The sequence below is a fragment of the Diceros bicornis genome, chromosome 6, assembly GCF_020826845.1.
Source record: "Diceros bicornis minor isolate mBicDic1 chromosome 6, mDicBic1.mat.cur, whole genome shotgun sequence".
NCBI lineage: Eukaryota > Metazoa > Chordata > Mammalia > Perissodactyla > Rhinocerotidae > Diceros > Diceros bicornis.
The window spans coordinates 68,255,079-68,270,066 of record NC_080745.1 but is presented as its reverse complement, the minus strand read 5'-3'; the positions used below and the strand labels follow the sequence as shown (position 1 = coordinate 68,270,066).

The window sequence follows — 14,988 nt, the reverse complement described above, 5'->3', positions numbered from 1 at the left end:
ACACCAGGACCCATGTGTGCACTCACATCACCGCCCCCCAAGCCCCTCCACCGGGTCCCACAGGAAAGACCGTCTTGCTGGTTGGCCCTAGGGACCAGAGAGGAAACAGGGCAGCAGTACACGGCTGAAAAGCCACACCACAACAGAACTTTCCTTTCTTGGACAATTTCCATTTTCTCTGACACACAGGAAAGAACATATATGAGGTCCTCTCTCAAGAACCTCAATTCTCACCAGCCCCAGAATCTTTGCTAGCTACCTTGATCTTCCCCCTCCATGGGTTCCAGTACCCCATGTGTCAGCAGCACCCTGCTCTCTGTCACTGTAAACTAAAATGACTTGTCTGGACAAGTCCAGGTACCTGCCCAACGTTAACGGCTCTTCTTTTCTTCTGACTGGGTCCCGCACACTCTTTCTTTGAATCACTCAACAGCTTGAAAGACAACAGCATCCTCTCTTTGGATGGCTCACAGTTCAGCACCGCAACCTTCACCACCTGGTGAGAAACCACACTTGCTTGGCTAACTCCTCTCAGCGGGCCTGTCAGGCTCTGGAGACAGGTGCCCTCCACAAGCACTGCAGAGGCCTTAGGAGGTCCTCCAAGACCCTGGATCAGATCAGAAGGCAGTGAAAAGAAATGTACTGAAATCTACACAGAATCCCCACAGGTCAGCCTTTTGGGTGAAAGGAAGACATGAATGAATTTTTTGGTATAACTCCAAGTTTTAAAAAATTATTTTTCCTAGACAGACCCGGACTCACCAGCTTTAGGGCAGTGCCCCCTTGTGGTGACAGAACAACTGGCATCAGAACAATTTCTGATGTGAGGGACACCAGTGTATTATAAGTAAAGACTGATTGCTTTCAGGTTGTGGGCTTGAGGTCCATTAGTTTGCCAGCTTCCATTTAACCCCCTTGAGGGTTTCTCTCTGGTTTGTTCCCATCTCCTCCACTCAGCTGGCTCAGGCCCACTGCCCCACATGCTCTCTTTCTTATCCCTTAAAAAGTAGCTCTTCCACTACTCCTTCAAATCTGTGTTCATGGGGTCACCAAGAGTAGGAGCCCGTCCAGGGAAAAGGTTACCTGGCCAGTGTAGAAGACCCTCTCTGGGTCAGGGACATACTCGGCACTGAGCTCATGCTTGGGCACCAGTCCCTGCACATCATTGTAGAACTTCACAATACAGCCATAGTCCTTGACCCTGAGGATAAAGCCGTGTGTCTGCAGACCAGGCTTGGCATCGGCATAGCAGGTAATGGCAGGTAGTTTGGACTCGACCAGGGTTTTCTTCAGGGTCATCATCAGCTTCTTGGCTTCAGGGTCACAAAGCAAAACCTAGGGGAAGGATACTGGCCATCATTAAGTCATTCATTATCAAGAGAGCCACTGAGCTGGTCTCTGCAACTCCCTGAACCCAAAGGCCACAGTCAGTCTCTAAGAACCTGCTCTTTCCCTCTGAGAATAATTTCAGCTGCAAATCCTCCCTGCCTCTTGCTGGATGACAATCTAGGGAGCGCTCATCTCTATTTCAAATGTACTTCCTCCCCTAAGATTCCCCCTGGGCCTGCAGCAACACTCATCATCTCACTGCACCTCCGTGGAGTCCTGCGTCAGTTACTTCTACACTGCCTCAGCTCCCTCCTAGACCATGTGCATCTGGTCCAACAGAATGAATGACTGAACCGATTTACCACCTGAATATTGTTGTATATTAGCTATACACTAAGACTGAGAGATCCAACCATCTCCCATCCCTCAGAAGGTCATCTCCTTGAGGACAGAGAAATTCCTCTATTTCTAACCTCCTGACCCCACTACTATAAAATTTTGCATCAATGGGTAATCAATATCTTTGCTGACTCAATAATTAAATAAAATGAAAATAAGAAAAGCTAACATTCTGAATGCACACCACTCCTATGCTAAGCACTGTGTATTATCACATTTAATCTTCACAACTGTGAAGCTTCTCTTGGGATTCAAGCTTTTGTTATAAACCACTCAAGTTCTGGCAGCTTTGTCTGGGCTATTTCTGTGCCTGGCACATCCTTTACTCCTCCTCAACCTTCCAAATCCTACCCATCCTTTCTAGTTCAAGTCCCACCTCTGCCAGAAATCTAGAAGACATTATTGTCATATAGAGCTGATCTGAAAACTGGTTCTGCCATTTATCAGCTGTGTGACTTTGGGCAAGATAGTTGGATTCCTAAGCTTTAATTTCTCCACCTGAAAAATGAGAGCAACAGTTCTTACTTTATAGGGTTGTTTTACAGATTAAATGAAATAATGCATGTCACGTGCCTAGCACAGCAACTGGCACAGAATACACGTTACACGGTAGTTGCTATTGATGTATATCATCAGTGATTCTTACTATCCCAGCCCACCCTCACCTCCCCTTTCTGAGATATGACCACAGCACCAGCCTGCACCAAACCATGTGGCACGAGGTCCCACACTGGCCTGCTCTCTTCTTGTATGGATATTTACCTCTCAATTATACTACACAGTTCTCAAGGGCAGGGACCCAGTTTCCTCTTCTCAATGCCAGGCACAACACTGCAGATGTTACGTGGTCATTTTGTGGAAAGAGGCAGAAACTTTAGCTGAGAAGCACTGCTCTCTTCCCATCTGGTCAAAACCCCAATAGAGACCCTTCAGGAGGCTCACCCGGCACTTGACCTCATCCCCAACGTGGTACTTCTTCTCTGGATTCTTCATCAGGATGTCAGCCAGGTGCATGGGAGGTACCAGGCCCCTGATTTGCTCGCCCACCTTCACCAGCATCCCGTATGACTTTATGGTCAGCACTGTGCCCTAGGGAGTCCAAAGAAGAGATGCCATGATGCCTCAAAAACAGTCTTTCCTCCCCCTCTTACAACAAAGCATGTCACACCTCTCTTTCAAAGCCCAGCTTCCTGGGCTAACTGTGTCTGTTATTCCAGATCTCATAGGGGTAAAGCACACACCCCACACTGATCCGGATGCAGTCGGGTTCATTTATGGTAACCTTCACATCTTTCTGTGTGAGCATGTTCTTTCTGTCTGCCTTACAAGTACATTCTCTAAAGGAGGGAACTGTCTTCTAAGGAATAAACTCTACACATAAAGGGGAGCTGCTCTATTGGGGCTAAAAGGTTGGACTGGAGAGGCAACTGGAACTGGCTTCTTACTAATCTCCCCGCTAGCTCAATTATCACAGAACTAACTTTTGACCTGGTCTAACAAACAGCATCAAATCCCAGGAATTATGACCTACTGCCTCTGAGTAGTTGGGTGGTACTAGTAAGACCTTACCTTGAAAATAATTACAAGTTACCCAAGGGAACAAAAAGAAATTCCAGTTAGCAGGCAGAGGCAAGGAACATGACTTTAAATGTGTTCACATGAGGACTAATGAGCTGACTGTTAATCTGTGAACCAAACGTGTGAAGTTGGGGGGGGTATCTAATTATATGCTTGAGGTCTCACCTTTACCAGTGCCCCAGGTTTGATGTCATGATATCTAAGATATTGAGCTTCAATAATAGACCTAGAATAAAAGAAAAATACAAGATTAAATAAACTAGGACAGAGGCTGCCTAAAATTCAGGGCTACTGAAATCATGTTGGCAAGAAAGGAAATCCTCACAGGGCAAGGCCAGGAGAAACTTGAATGTGCATCTGCACAGGAGCACACCTCTGCACCCCACACCTGTTAATGACAGACTTACGTCCGCAGAGAGAGCAAAGCCAGTTCATCCATTTGGCTGTAGTCGATGACTCTACACTTGTGAGTGTTCCCTGGCTTGAAGATCTCAGGATTGAAGATGTTCTTAGGATCGGAGAGATGGCTGAGCTACAAAGGACCAAGTGATTAAGGACAAGCCAGAGACATCAGACCTGAGGCAATCAGATATTAAAGTACACGGAGATGACTCAACACATTTATCACCTACCATAAAAACCTGTTACTCCTCTAACTAAAAAACTAAAAAACTGCTCTTTATGATCAAAGAACCTCTATAAGGTCAGAGGACAGTCTAGATGACGGATTAGTAAATTACAGCTCACAATCAGTGCCTATTTTTGTAAATACAGTCATGCGCTGCATAACAATGTTTTGGTCAATGATGGACAGCATATAGGACGGTGGCCCCATAAGATTAGTACCATATAGCCTAGGCGTGTTGTTGGCTATACCATCTAGGTTTAGGTACTGCAGGGAAGGAAGAAATTTTCTTCTACTCTTCTAGGTTATTCTGGCTGATCTAAGAATTAAATTGACATGAGACAGATTAACGGGAGAAAAACAAAAGTTTAATAACATGCATACATGAGAGAAACCCAGGAAAACCAAGTAACTCACCAAAATGGCCGAAGCCCTCATCTTAAATACCATCCTCAGCTAAAGACAAAAGATGTTGGCAGTGGGGAGAGTCAGGGACTTCAAAGGAAAGGAAGGCAAATTATAGGGAGGTAAAAAGGAGCAAGCACATGTTTGGAAAACAAGTATTTGGCCACACAGAAACAGAAGAACATAGAGGGGAGCCCAACAAACAGGCTTTTCTAGGTTCCTCCCTGTCCCTGTCTACCACCTTGCTCATGTCATGCTAAGATGACAGCTTGCTTCTTGAGATAGGATTTTTTTAATCTGTTTTTTTTTTTTTTTTTTGTAAGGAGGACCAGCCCTGAGCTAACATCTGCCAATCCTCCTGTTTTTGCTGAGGAAGACTGACCCTGGGCTAACATCCATGCCCATCTTCCTCTACTTTATATGGGACGCCGCCACAGCATGGCTTAACAAGCGGTGCGTCAGTGTGCTCCCAGGATCCAAACCAGCGAATCCTGGGCCGCTGCAGTGGAGCGCACGCACTTAACTGCTTGCGCCACTGGGCCAGCCCCCTGAATTCTTTTAAGCAGTTAAGGGAAGGTAGTAAGAAAAACTTTCTGGGTCTTTTGTTTCTTAAAAACAATCAGCCTATATAATCACCAAGACAAAAAACAACAAATGTTGGAGAGGATGTGGAGAAACAGGAACCCTCATACACAGCTGGTGGGAATGCAAACTGGTGCAGCCTCTATGGAAAACGGTATGGAGATTCCTCAAAGAACTAAAAATAGAGATGCCCTATGATCCAGCCATCCCACTACTGGGAATCTATCCAACGAACCTGAAATCAACAATCTAAAGAGGTTTATGCACCCCTATGTTCATTGCAGCGGTATTCACTATAGCCAAGAAGTGGAAGCAACCTAAGTGTCCCTCGACTGACGACTGGATCAAGAAAATGTGGTATATATATATACAATGGAATACTAATCAGCCATAAAAAAAGACAAAATCGTCCCATTTGCAACAATATGGATGGGCCTAGAGGGTATTATGTTAAGTGAAATAAGCCAGAAAGAGAAAGACAAACACCACATGATTTCACTCATATGTAGAAGATAAACCAACACATGGACAGAGAGAACTGTATGGTGGTTATCAGGGGCAAGGGGGCTGGGGGGTGGGCACAAGGGGTGAAGGGAGACATATATATGGTGATGGACAAACAAAAATGTACAACCCAAAATTTCACAATGTTAAAAACTATTAAAACATCAATAAAAAAAAAAAACTCAGCCTAAAATAATCTTCAAATTAAAGAGACACATTTTGGGGTGACAAATTTTGTACACTTCAGTACAATCTATGATGTTCATACAACAATGAAATCGCCAATAATGCATTTCTCAGAAGTATCCCTGCCATTAAGCACGACTGTAAAAGTTTTATAGGAACGCACCAAGGCCCATTCATTTACATACTGTCTATGGCTACTTTCAGGCTATAACAACAGAGTTGAGGAGTTAGGATAGAGACTGTATAGCTCAAAGGTCTAAAATATCTACTACCCAGCCCTTTAAGAAAAGCTTTGCCAAGCCCTGGTGTAGATCCTAACTCATTCTTGTACCTTCCATCGACTAGATATCAAATATGTCAAACTGATTCTAAGGCATTCTAATATAAAAAATAGACATTGTTCTAGTCCCTATGAACAGTCTGCCTCACTTAGGGATATTCAAAAATAGGAAACTAATACCAAGGGATGAAGGAAGCAGAAAAGGACCCACGTGTCCCAAAAGTCCTTCTAGTAACAAGATCCCTGACGAAATAAAGAGCCTCCTTACCCGGGCATAGGCCAGAGCCCCATCCTTCAGCCTGAAGGTGGCCCCGGCCTTGCTGAAAAAGCCCTGGACAGGAACGTCATCCAGCACAGCTCCCAGCTGCTGGCAAGAGAGCCGGGTGAGTGGGCGCCCAGGCTGCAGGAAGACGGGACGCAGGCTCAGCCGCACGGCTCTGGTCCGAGGATGGACACAGAGGACACAGGCCCTCACCTAGACAAGGGAAAGGGCAAAATGAGCAGGAGGAGGCACACAGGCGAGAAGGCACCTAGAGCAGACTTTCTGAGATCAAGACTCTCCACGTGCTGACCAGGTTATGGATATAAGTACTAAACAACAGAAACCACGTACTGGCATCACTACATCAGAGGCTCATCTGAAACACCAGAAACAGCCTGCTCGACCACAAGGTTAAAGCATGTAAAATGTCTCAACTCCACACACAAATATGACTATAGGGAGAAAAAATTACCAGAAAGAGGTTCACCAAAATGTTAATAATACTATCACTAGGTGGCAAAAAATCTTATTTTCACTTTTAAAAAAAAGGCTCTATAGCTTCCATTAGCATGCATTACCCTTAAAAACAAAAAATAACAGAAAGAAATCATTTTAGGATTTAAAAAAAATTCTGAACAACATAAATTGGGATTCTCTTCCCAAATATCCACGTTCATTGTAGAAACTCTGAATATTAGATAAGGGTAGAAAAATCACCCAGAGTTAATCACTGTTGACTGCATAATCTTCTAGTATTTTAACCAGGTGTCCTCTTTTTCAAATTTTTTTCAAAATGGGATCTATAGCACTCATAACACTTTTTTTGTGTGTGTGTGAGGAAGATCAGCCCCGAGCTAACATCTGCCAATCCTCCTCTTTTTTGCTGAGGAAGACTGGCCCTGGGATAACATCCATGCCCACCTTCCTCCACTTTATATGGGATGCTGCTACAGTACGGCTTGACAAGTTGTGTGTTGGTGCGCGCCCGGGATCCAAACCAGCGAACCCCGGGTCGCCGCAGTGGAACACGTGCACTTAACCACTTGCGCCACCAGGCCAGCCCACTCATAGCACTTTTTAAACCACATTTGTCTATCTAAACATATATCTACTTCTCTTATGTTAAATATTCTTATAAATCACTTTAAATTATAAAAGCAAAAGATTCACTACCAAAAAAAAGAAATCAAACTATATAGGAGAATACAAAATAAAAACCAAAAGTTCCCTTCTTTTCCACAGGCTTCTTCCTTAATCTCAGTCCCCAGAGACAACCGCTGGTAGTTTCTTTTTTTTTTTTTACAGATTTTATTTATTTTCTCCCCCCAAAGCCCCAGTAGATAGTTGTATGTCACAGCTGCACATCCTTCCAGCTGCTGTATGCGGGACGCGGCCCCAACATGGCCGGAGAAGCGGTGCGCGCCCGGGATCCGAACCGGGGCCGCCAGCAGCAACCGCTAAGCCACAGGGCTGGCCCACCGCTGGTAGTTTCTTATGGTCCTTCCAAAACACGTTTTATTGCCCTCATCTCCTCTCTGACACCTGTACACACGCAGCCCTAGGACCTGCCCTGTAACTAGCTGTGATACTGGATTGGGACACACTGGAATCAAGAAGACCGGTTCAACATTTCTTACTGCTTGATTTGAGAAATATTTTCCAGCTTTCTTGGGATCCAGGTGCATAAAGTCAACCAGGCCACTGAAGAATGAGAGGAAGTTTAGCGTAAGGCCAAGCGGAGTCACCTAGAAATAAAGAGAACAAGTTAGGAAAAACAACTCTCTAAAGGAACTAAGAATGTGAGAGACACTGTTCATACTAAACACTCAATGGCACATTTCGCACAATAACTGTGTCTCTCCTCCCCCAGCTAAACTATATCAATCATTCTGCCTATCAAATTAAGTGGCAGGACAACTCCTGGCACTGGCTGTTTCTTTATTCAGTAAGCTCACCTCCCTTCTGGACTGAGAGGACATCAGTCTTCCTACCCTCGGGATTTCCCAGTGGGATGGAGGGTGCTTTGCACAAGGATCCTCGGGGAACTGCCTGACAACTTGGACAAATTGTTGCCAACTTGGTGATTTGCCCAGACTAAGAAGGTAAAACCCAAATGCTTGCAAAAGGGAGATACTAACCATGAGCAAGCCGATTCACCCTAGAGAGACCCCAAAAGCTAAGGAATTAAGAGGTGAGAAGCACCTCAAAAAAGAGCAATGAGGCAGATGACTGAAATCAGGGAAACTAAGTCAGATCCCCAGGTGCTCTTCTCGCCTTATAGGTCCACTCCTCTCCTATCTCCACAGAAAATGGGAGAGTTATCCTCTGGGAAAACTACACCAGACTCAAAACACAGAAAGAGTGCAAACACTGAAAATGTGGATAAAGAAAAATTCTGAATGTCATATGGATATAGATACAGAGATATCCATCCCCTTTCTCTCACCCAGTTCTCAGGCAGCCAGGTTTATTTATACCCTCCTGGGTGGAGGTTAGTAGATCCTTTCTAGAGAAATCTAACATGCCAGAGGAGACTTATAACAACGGTATTTGGAGGTTGCCCAGAGAAAGGGCACTAGCCCCTGATCCGGACAGTGAAGTCAGCCAGTCAACAAGCCCCAGCCAGGCACGCAGACTTCCTAGCAGTTTTTTAGTGCCTCACTCATACCATGACAGTCAAAACCGAAATTCAACAGAGAATGGGAAAGTTGAGAGACTCTCCCAGAAGGAATGATACAGACAAATACATGCACAAAACAAAACAAAGATAAGAATAGAGGAAAAGATAAGAAAATTAGAGAACTGACCCATGAAGTCCAACATCATATTAACAGGAATTCCAGAAAAAGAAGAAATTATATTTTAAAACAAACAAAAACAAGATCTGATAAGGGGCTAGTATCCAGAAAATATAAAGAACTCTTACAATTTAACAATAAAAAAGACAATCTAATTTTTAAACGGTCATAGGACTTTTGAATAGATATTTCTTCAAAGAAGATACACAAATGGCCAATAAGCACATGAAAAGATGCTCAATATAACTAATCATTAGAGAAATGCACATCAAAAGCATACCCACTAGGATGGTTATAATAAAAGAAGGGTAAGAACAAGTGTTTGTGAGAATATAGAGAAATTATAACTCTTACATCGCTGGTGGGAATGTAAAGCAAGGCAGACACTTCTGCTGTTCCTCAAAAAGTTAAACATAGAGTTACCAGGTAACCTGGCAATTCCATTCCTAGGTATATACCCAAGAGAAATAAAAGTGTATGTCCACACAAAAACTCTTACACACAAATTTCATAGCAGTATTATTCATAAAAGCCAAAAGGGAAAACAACCCACCAACTGAGGAATGGACAAACAAAACGTGCTATATCCAGAAGATGGAATATTATTCAGCTACAAAAAGGAATAAATCACTGATACATGCCACAACGTGGACGAACCTTGAAAACATGCTAAGTCACATAATCAGACACAAAAGACCACATGATGTGTGATTCCATTTATATGAAATATCCAGAATAGGCAAATCTAGAGACAAAAAGTAGATTAGTGGTTGCCAGGGGCTCGAGGGAGGGAGGAATGGAGAGTGACCACCAGTGGGTACAGGGTTTCTTATTGGGGCAATGAAAATGCTCTGGAATTACATAGTGGTGATGGCTGCACACCCTTGTGAATACACTAAAAAACCACTGAACTACACACTTTAAAAAGGTGAATCTTACTATATATGAATTATATCTCAATTTAAAAATTGAAAAAAAACACAATAATACAAGAAACTTTTCCAGAACTGAAGGATCTGCATTTCTGGATTATAGGAGTCCAGCACAAATAAATGGAGAGAAATCTATACTGAAGCACATCATCATGAAATTTTAAAATAAAAAAGACAAAGACAAGCTCCTTGAACTCTTTCAAAAAGAAAAAACATACACAAAGAGGAATCAAAATAATATCAGACTTTTCAGCATCAGAGGCCAGATGACAATGGAAATACTGACTTCAAAACTCTTCAGTTATTTTTGACCTAGAATTCTAAACCCAGCTTAACTACCAATCATACATGAGAGTAGAACAAAGATGTTTTCAGATATAGTAGGTAGGCAGAAAAGAGCTAACATAGCAGACCCAAGACTGCGACCCTTAGAAAAGCCTGCTTGCAAGGTTAGCCCTTGGTTGGTGTCTGGGAACTTAGATTCCAGGAGGGTTCCCACTACCCCCAGAACCGAGCGGCTCACTGTACCTAACCCGTTTGCGCAAACAATATGGTTTATGCTAAACACTCACATTCCTTATGAGAGTCTGGATTTTGGTACACGCCAGGCAGAGGGTGCCTACGTGACCAGCCCCAATAAAAACCCGAGTTTCCAATGAGCTTCCTTGCTGGATAACATTTCATATGTGTTGTTATAACTTGTTGTTGGAGGAATTAAGTACACTCTTTGTGACTCTGCTGGGAGAGAACTCGTAGAGCCTCATGCTGGTTTCTTCTGGACTTCACTCCATGGGCCTTTTCCCTTTGCTGATTTTGCTTTGCCTCCTCTCACTGTAAAAATCACAGCCATGAGTGCCACTATGCTGAGTCCCGTGAGTCTTCCTAGTGAATCATTGAATCTGGGAGTGGTCTTGGGGATCCCTGACACACTAGGTCAAGAAATTGACCTCCCACGTTCCTTTTTGAGGATGCTTCCGAAGATTGTGCCACCCGAAAATGAGGGGGTAAACCAAAGAAGAGGAATATGTGGAATCAAAGAAGGCTCCAATACAAGAGAGTGGGGAAGGATCCAGGATGACAGAGAGGGGAAGCCCTAGGATATTAGCTCTGCAGGAGCTCTATAGAGCAACCGTCCCAATGGAGCAGGATGACAGGAAAAGGGGCTCCAGTTGGGAAAAAAGTAACTAAGAGATTATTTAAAGGGTTTGAAAACATGGAAAATTGTAGTGAGAGGAAAATAACTACAGAATGTATAAAGAAATAGTGATAAGCAAGAAGACAATTTAGCTAGTGACAAAAACAAAGCTGATTATCAACTCCAGAGGAAAAAAGCTGTTCAAGAAACAGTCATATTATACTACCTAGCTCAACAGTAAACAATATTTACAGTCATCACAATTTAAACACTGAATAATGATTTAACCAAAATTTTAATATACCACTGTTGGGAGGTTGGGGGAAGAGAAGGGAAAATTAAGAGAGCCAGATCAAGCCAGATCTACCTTGATAAGAAGTTAAAACTCAATGCCTACAATTGATAAACCAAGAGACACCAGCAGAGGCTCATTACTTAGAAATATACAGGTAAATTTCAAAAGATAAGCTAATAGAATTAAAGATGAGGGTTAAAAGGGATGAGACAGTTCTTCATTAAAAGCCTTTTAATACCATTTGATCTTTTAGACCAGCTCTGTCCAACAGAAATCTAAGCCACATATGTAAATTTTCCAGCAGACACATTTTAAAAACTACAAAGAAACAGATGAAATTTATTTTAATAGTTTATTTAATAGTCCAGAAGAAACCAAGCACAAGCTTCCAAGAGTTCTCTCCCAGTGGAGTCACAAAGTAATTCCTCCAACAACAAGTAATGACAACACATGTGAAATGTTGTCTATCAATATATCCAAAATATTATCATTTCAACATGTGGTACTGGCTACATTTCAAGTGCTTAATGGCCATAAGTGACCAGTGGCTACCTTACTAGACAGCACAATTTTAGATTGTGTTCAGGTATTATTTCAATAAGAAGTACTGTTATTTTAGAAAATGGTAGTAACAATGAATGGCTTACCTTCTGTACCTGGGCTTTGACCACTAGCCCTGGTAGCAAGTTATTAAGGGTCCAGTTTTGCTCCTCAGTAGCAATGGCAGCAGAAACTTCTGAATGACCAATAGACAGACTAACAACTCCTCCATTGCCTTTTACCTCTTCAATGATGCAGTTCAGGTACTGACCCACCTTCAGTTTAGCACCTGCAAGCCCAGCCCCCAAATAGAAAAATACCTCTATGAGAAGGACCTTTAACATGGGCTCAAGCAATACCTGAAAAGATCCATGGCTACTTGCCCAGCTACCACATAATACTCCCCATAGTCCTAAACTAAGGGACCAACTACAAGAAAGGAGGGAAGTGACTAATTGATCTAGAATTAACTACCCCACAAAAATATGAAATCTCAACAAGGCAGGAGAATGCCAGTTCAGAGGCCCTGGGGGCCCAAATTTCAGTGGAATCTTCTAGGTGAGAAAAAGGGAAACTAGTCCATCAGATCTTAGTGACACCTTACTACCCTCTGGCCCTTCACACATCTTCCCTTTTCTATCAGCTGGATTAACTACTGATTTTAGCAAAGCCAAACAGCCTTCAGGGTCACCATTCTGTCATTTTACTCACCAAAGTGGCATTTAAATCTAATCCCCACATGTACTACCTCACTACCACGCACTGGCCCCTCTTCCTCCCCTCACCTTTGTTCTTCTGTCGGATATACTCCTGGGCTTTCTGCAGTGGCAGAAAAGCTCTAGTGCCAACAACACCAATGTCCACTAGGTACCCATGGTCTTCTAGGCTGGACACAGTGCCTGTGAGCAGCTGAAGGAAGAGAAAGTATTCCCAAAAGTTAAAGAGTCGAGGCAATGGGACACACGACAAAGATCCATGACCAAACATGAATGTTCCCACCATCGACGTCAACATCATCCCATAATCCTACCCCACCACCCTCAATTTTAACTTTAAACCTCAATCCCACTAGAGGATAGAAGAGGGAAAGATATTAACTTTAATTCTCCCAGGGCTTGAAGGATCTTATGGTTTGCAGACAGTGAGGAGTGTTGTACACAGCTGAATAATGGAATGACAGAGAGGGGTCTCTCCCCTGGAGAATTTTCAAAAGACAGAAAGGACTTTCATGTTACGCAAAGAGAGAGAAACCAGATGGCCCTGCAGGGCCACTCCCAGCGCCACGACTAATGAAAATCCAGAACCACCCTGCTAATTCTCATCATGTCTTTTCCAAGCCCCTCCAAGACGTCAAAACATAATCTTGCCAACCTCCTTTACATTTCACGGGAAGCAGTGTGGCATTCAAATCTGGCTCCGACACTTACTAGCTATTTGGTCTTTGGCAAGTTACTTAAACCTTTCTGAGGGCCGGCCCTGTGGCTTAGCAGTTAAGTGCGCGCGCTCCACTGCTGGCGGCCCGGGTTCGGATCCCAGGCGCGCACCGACGCACTGCTTGTCCAGCCATGCTGAGGCAGTGTCCCACATACAGCAACTAGAAGGATGTGCAACTATGACATACAACTATCTACTGGGGCTTTGGGGAGAAAAAGGGAAAAAAAGGAGGAGGACTGGCAATAGATGTTAGCTCTGGGCCGGTCTTCCTCAGCAAAAACAGGAGGATTGGCATGGATGTTAGCTCAGGGCTGACCTTCCTCAAAAAAAAAAATCTTTCTGAGTCCATCTTCTCAAACATACAAGAGGGATATCTGTCTGCCTCACAGGGTTGCTATGAGAATTTCCTCAAAGTGTCTAAAACAGCACCTGTCATACAGCAGGCTCTAAACACTTGTCAATTTCCTACAATTTGGTTTACTTTTATTCACCTTTCTACACAACTTTCAAAGCCTGTCCCAAACTCCACTGCTTTAACCAAACATTACAAGACCATATTGATCTCCTTCCTCTGAATTTACAGGAGTGCTTACATAAGTGTAGCTTACTGTTTTGTACCTACTGGACTTGGAGGCTCTGAGCTAGGACATAGGACTGGGAGATTCAGCAGTGGGCCATCCATTAGTACAGCTGATAGACTAATCGCCCTGTCTCTTGCTCTCAGAGAGCAGCCCTCAAGCATTCCCCACAAATGCCAGCCGGCCTTTGAAAAAGACTTCATCTGGGAAGAAGTCTTGGTAAGTAAGGCACTTCGAGGAACTCCTTCTCACCATCAGTAAGTCCCCCAACAAAGCTCCTTGGAGGCACTTTTTTTTGCCACTAGCAAATCTTGGACTTTCTCCCCTCCAAGGTAATGTGATTAGGTTCAAGTCTTCAATTTCCATTAAGTACCCAAAGCATCCTGGAGACCTTCCCCCCAGGAAAAGACCCACGCCCATGTGTAATAGTTAAGCTGAAAGTAAAGGTCGTCTAGACACTCCCCAGGAGGCAGGGCCAGGAGAAGGCACATTGCTCGTCTTCCCTGAGCCCAGATACATACCATGCCTGGCTTCAGGGCTTCAGCACTCAGTACTTCATTGACATTTCTGGGGTTCAGAGACAGCTTGACATTCTTTTTGCCCCTCTCTGTGATGCCCAGACTGCTCACCACACATCTCACCAGCATCCCAGGTGAGAAGAGTTCAGGCAAGCGGACCAAGTCCTGCATAATACAAATGAGAAAGACCTGATACATACCCTTCCCCTGAATCAAGAATCCATTGCTCAGCCCTGGCTCAGTGCTTTTTCATCCTCAGACATCAAAAAACCCAAAAGGCGGATGAAGAGGGTAACTGTTCACCCACAAAGGAAGAAGGGTCTGTGACCAAGTCACAGTCTTGAATTTCAGCATAAGGCCTCCAAATATCTCCACACAACGGGCAGATGTAAAATGACTTGCCAAGAGTTGTCTATATTTACTATCTCCACTTCTTCATCTCCTACTCGCTCTTTAGCTCACTGCATCTCCGTCCCACCTCTCTCACCCCACCACTTTATCTCCCAATAGAATCACCAATGACTTCCACGTCACTAACCCCAGTCCATTTTGCAGTCTTTCTCTTATGTGACCTTTAAAAAGCATTTAACACTAATGACTGCTTTTGC

The 14,988-nt window shown here is 43.6% G+C and overlaps 1 protein-coding gene across 1 annotated transcript in view; it reads right to left on the bottom strand.

The window, feature by feature from the left end:
• Positions 1-14,988, bottom strand: part of PDCD11 (programmed cell death 11) — a 45,601-nt gene that overhangs the window by 25,559 nt on the left and 5,054 nt on the right. The window contains exons 5-14 of the mRNA XM_058543921.1: positions 14,384-14,545; positions 12,636-12,759; positions 11,958-12,139; positions 7,788-7,895; positions 6,157-6,363; positions 3,714-3,838; positions 3,472-3,532; positions 2,671-2,817; positions 1,084-1,335; positions 362-496 (exon numbers count right to left, since the gene is read on the bottom strand). Coding sequence (XP_058399904.1) covers positions 362-496; positions 1,084-1,335; positions 2,671-2,817; positions 3,472-3,532; positions 3,714-3,838; positions 6,157-6,363; positions 7,788-7,895; positions 11,958-12,139; positions 12,636-12,759; positions 14,384-14,545 — 1,503 coding nt within the window. The remainder of the gene's footprint in view (positions 1-361; positions 497-1,083; positions 1,336-2,670; positions 2,818-3,471; positions 3,533-3,713; positions 3,839-6,156; positions 6,364-7,787; positions 7,896-11,957; positions 12,140-12,635; positions 12,760-14,383; positions 14,546-14,988) is intronic.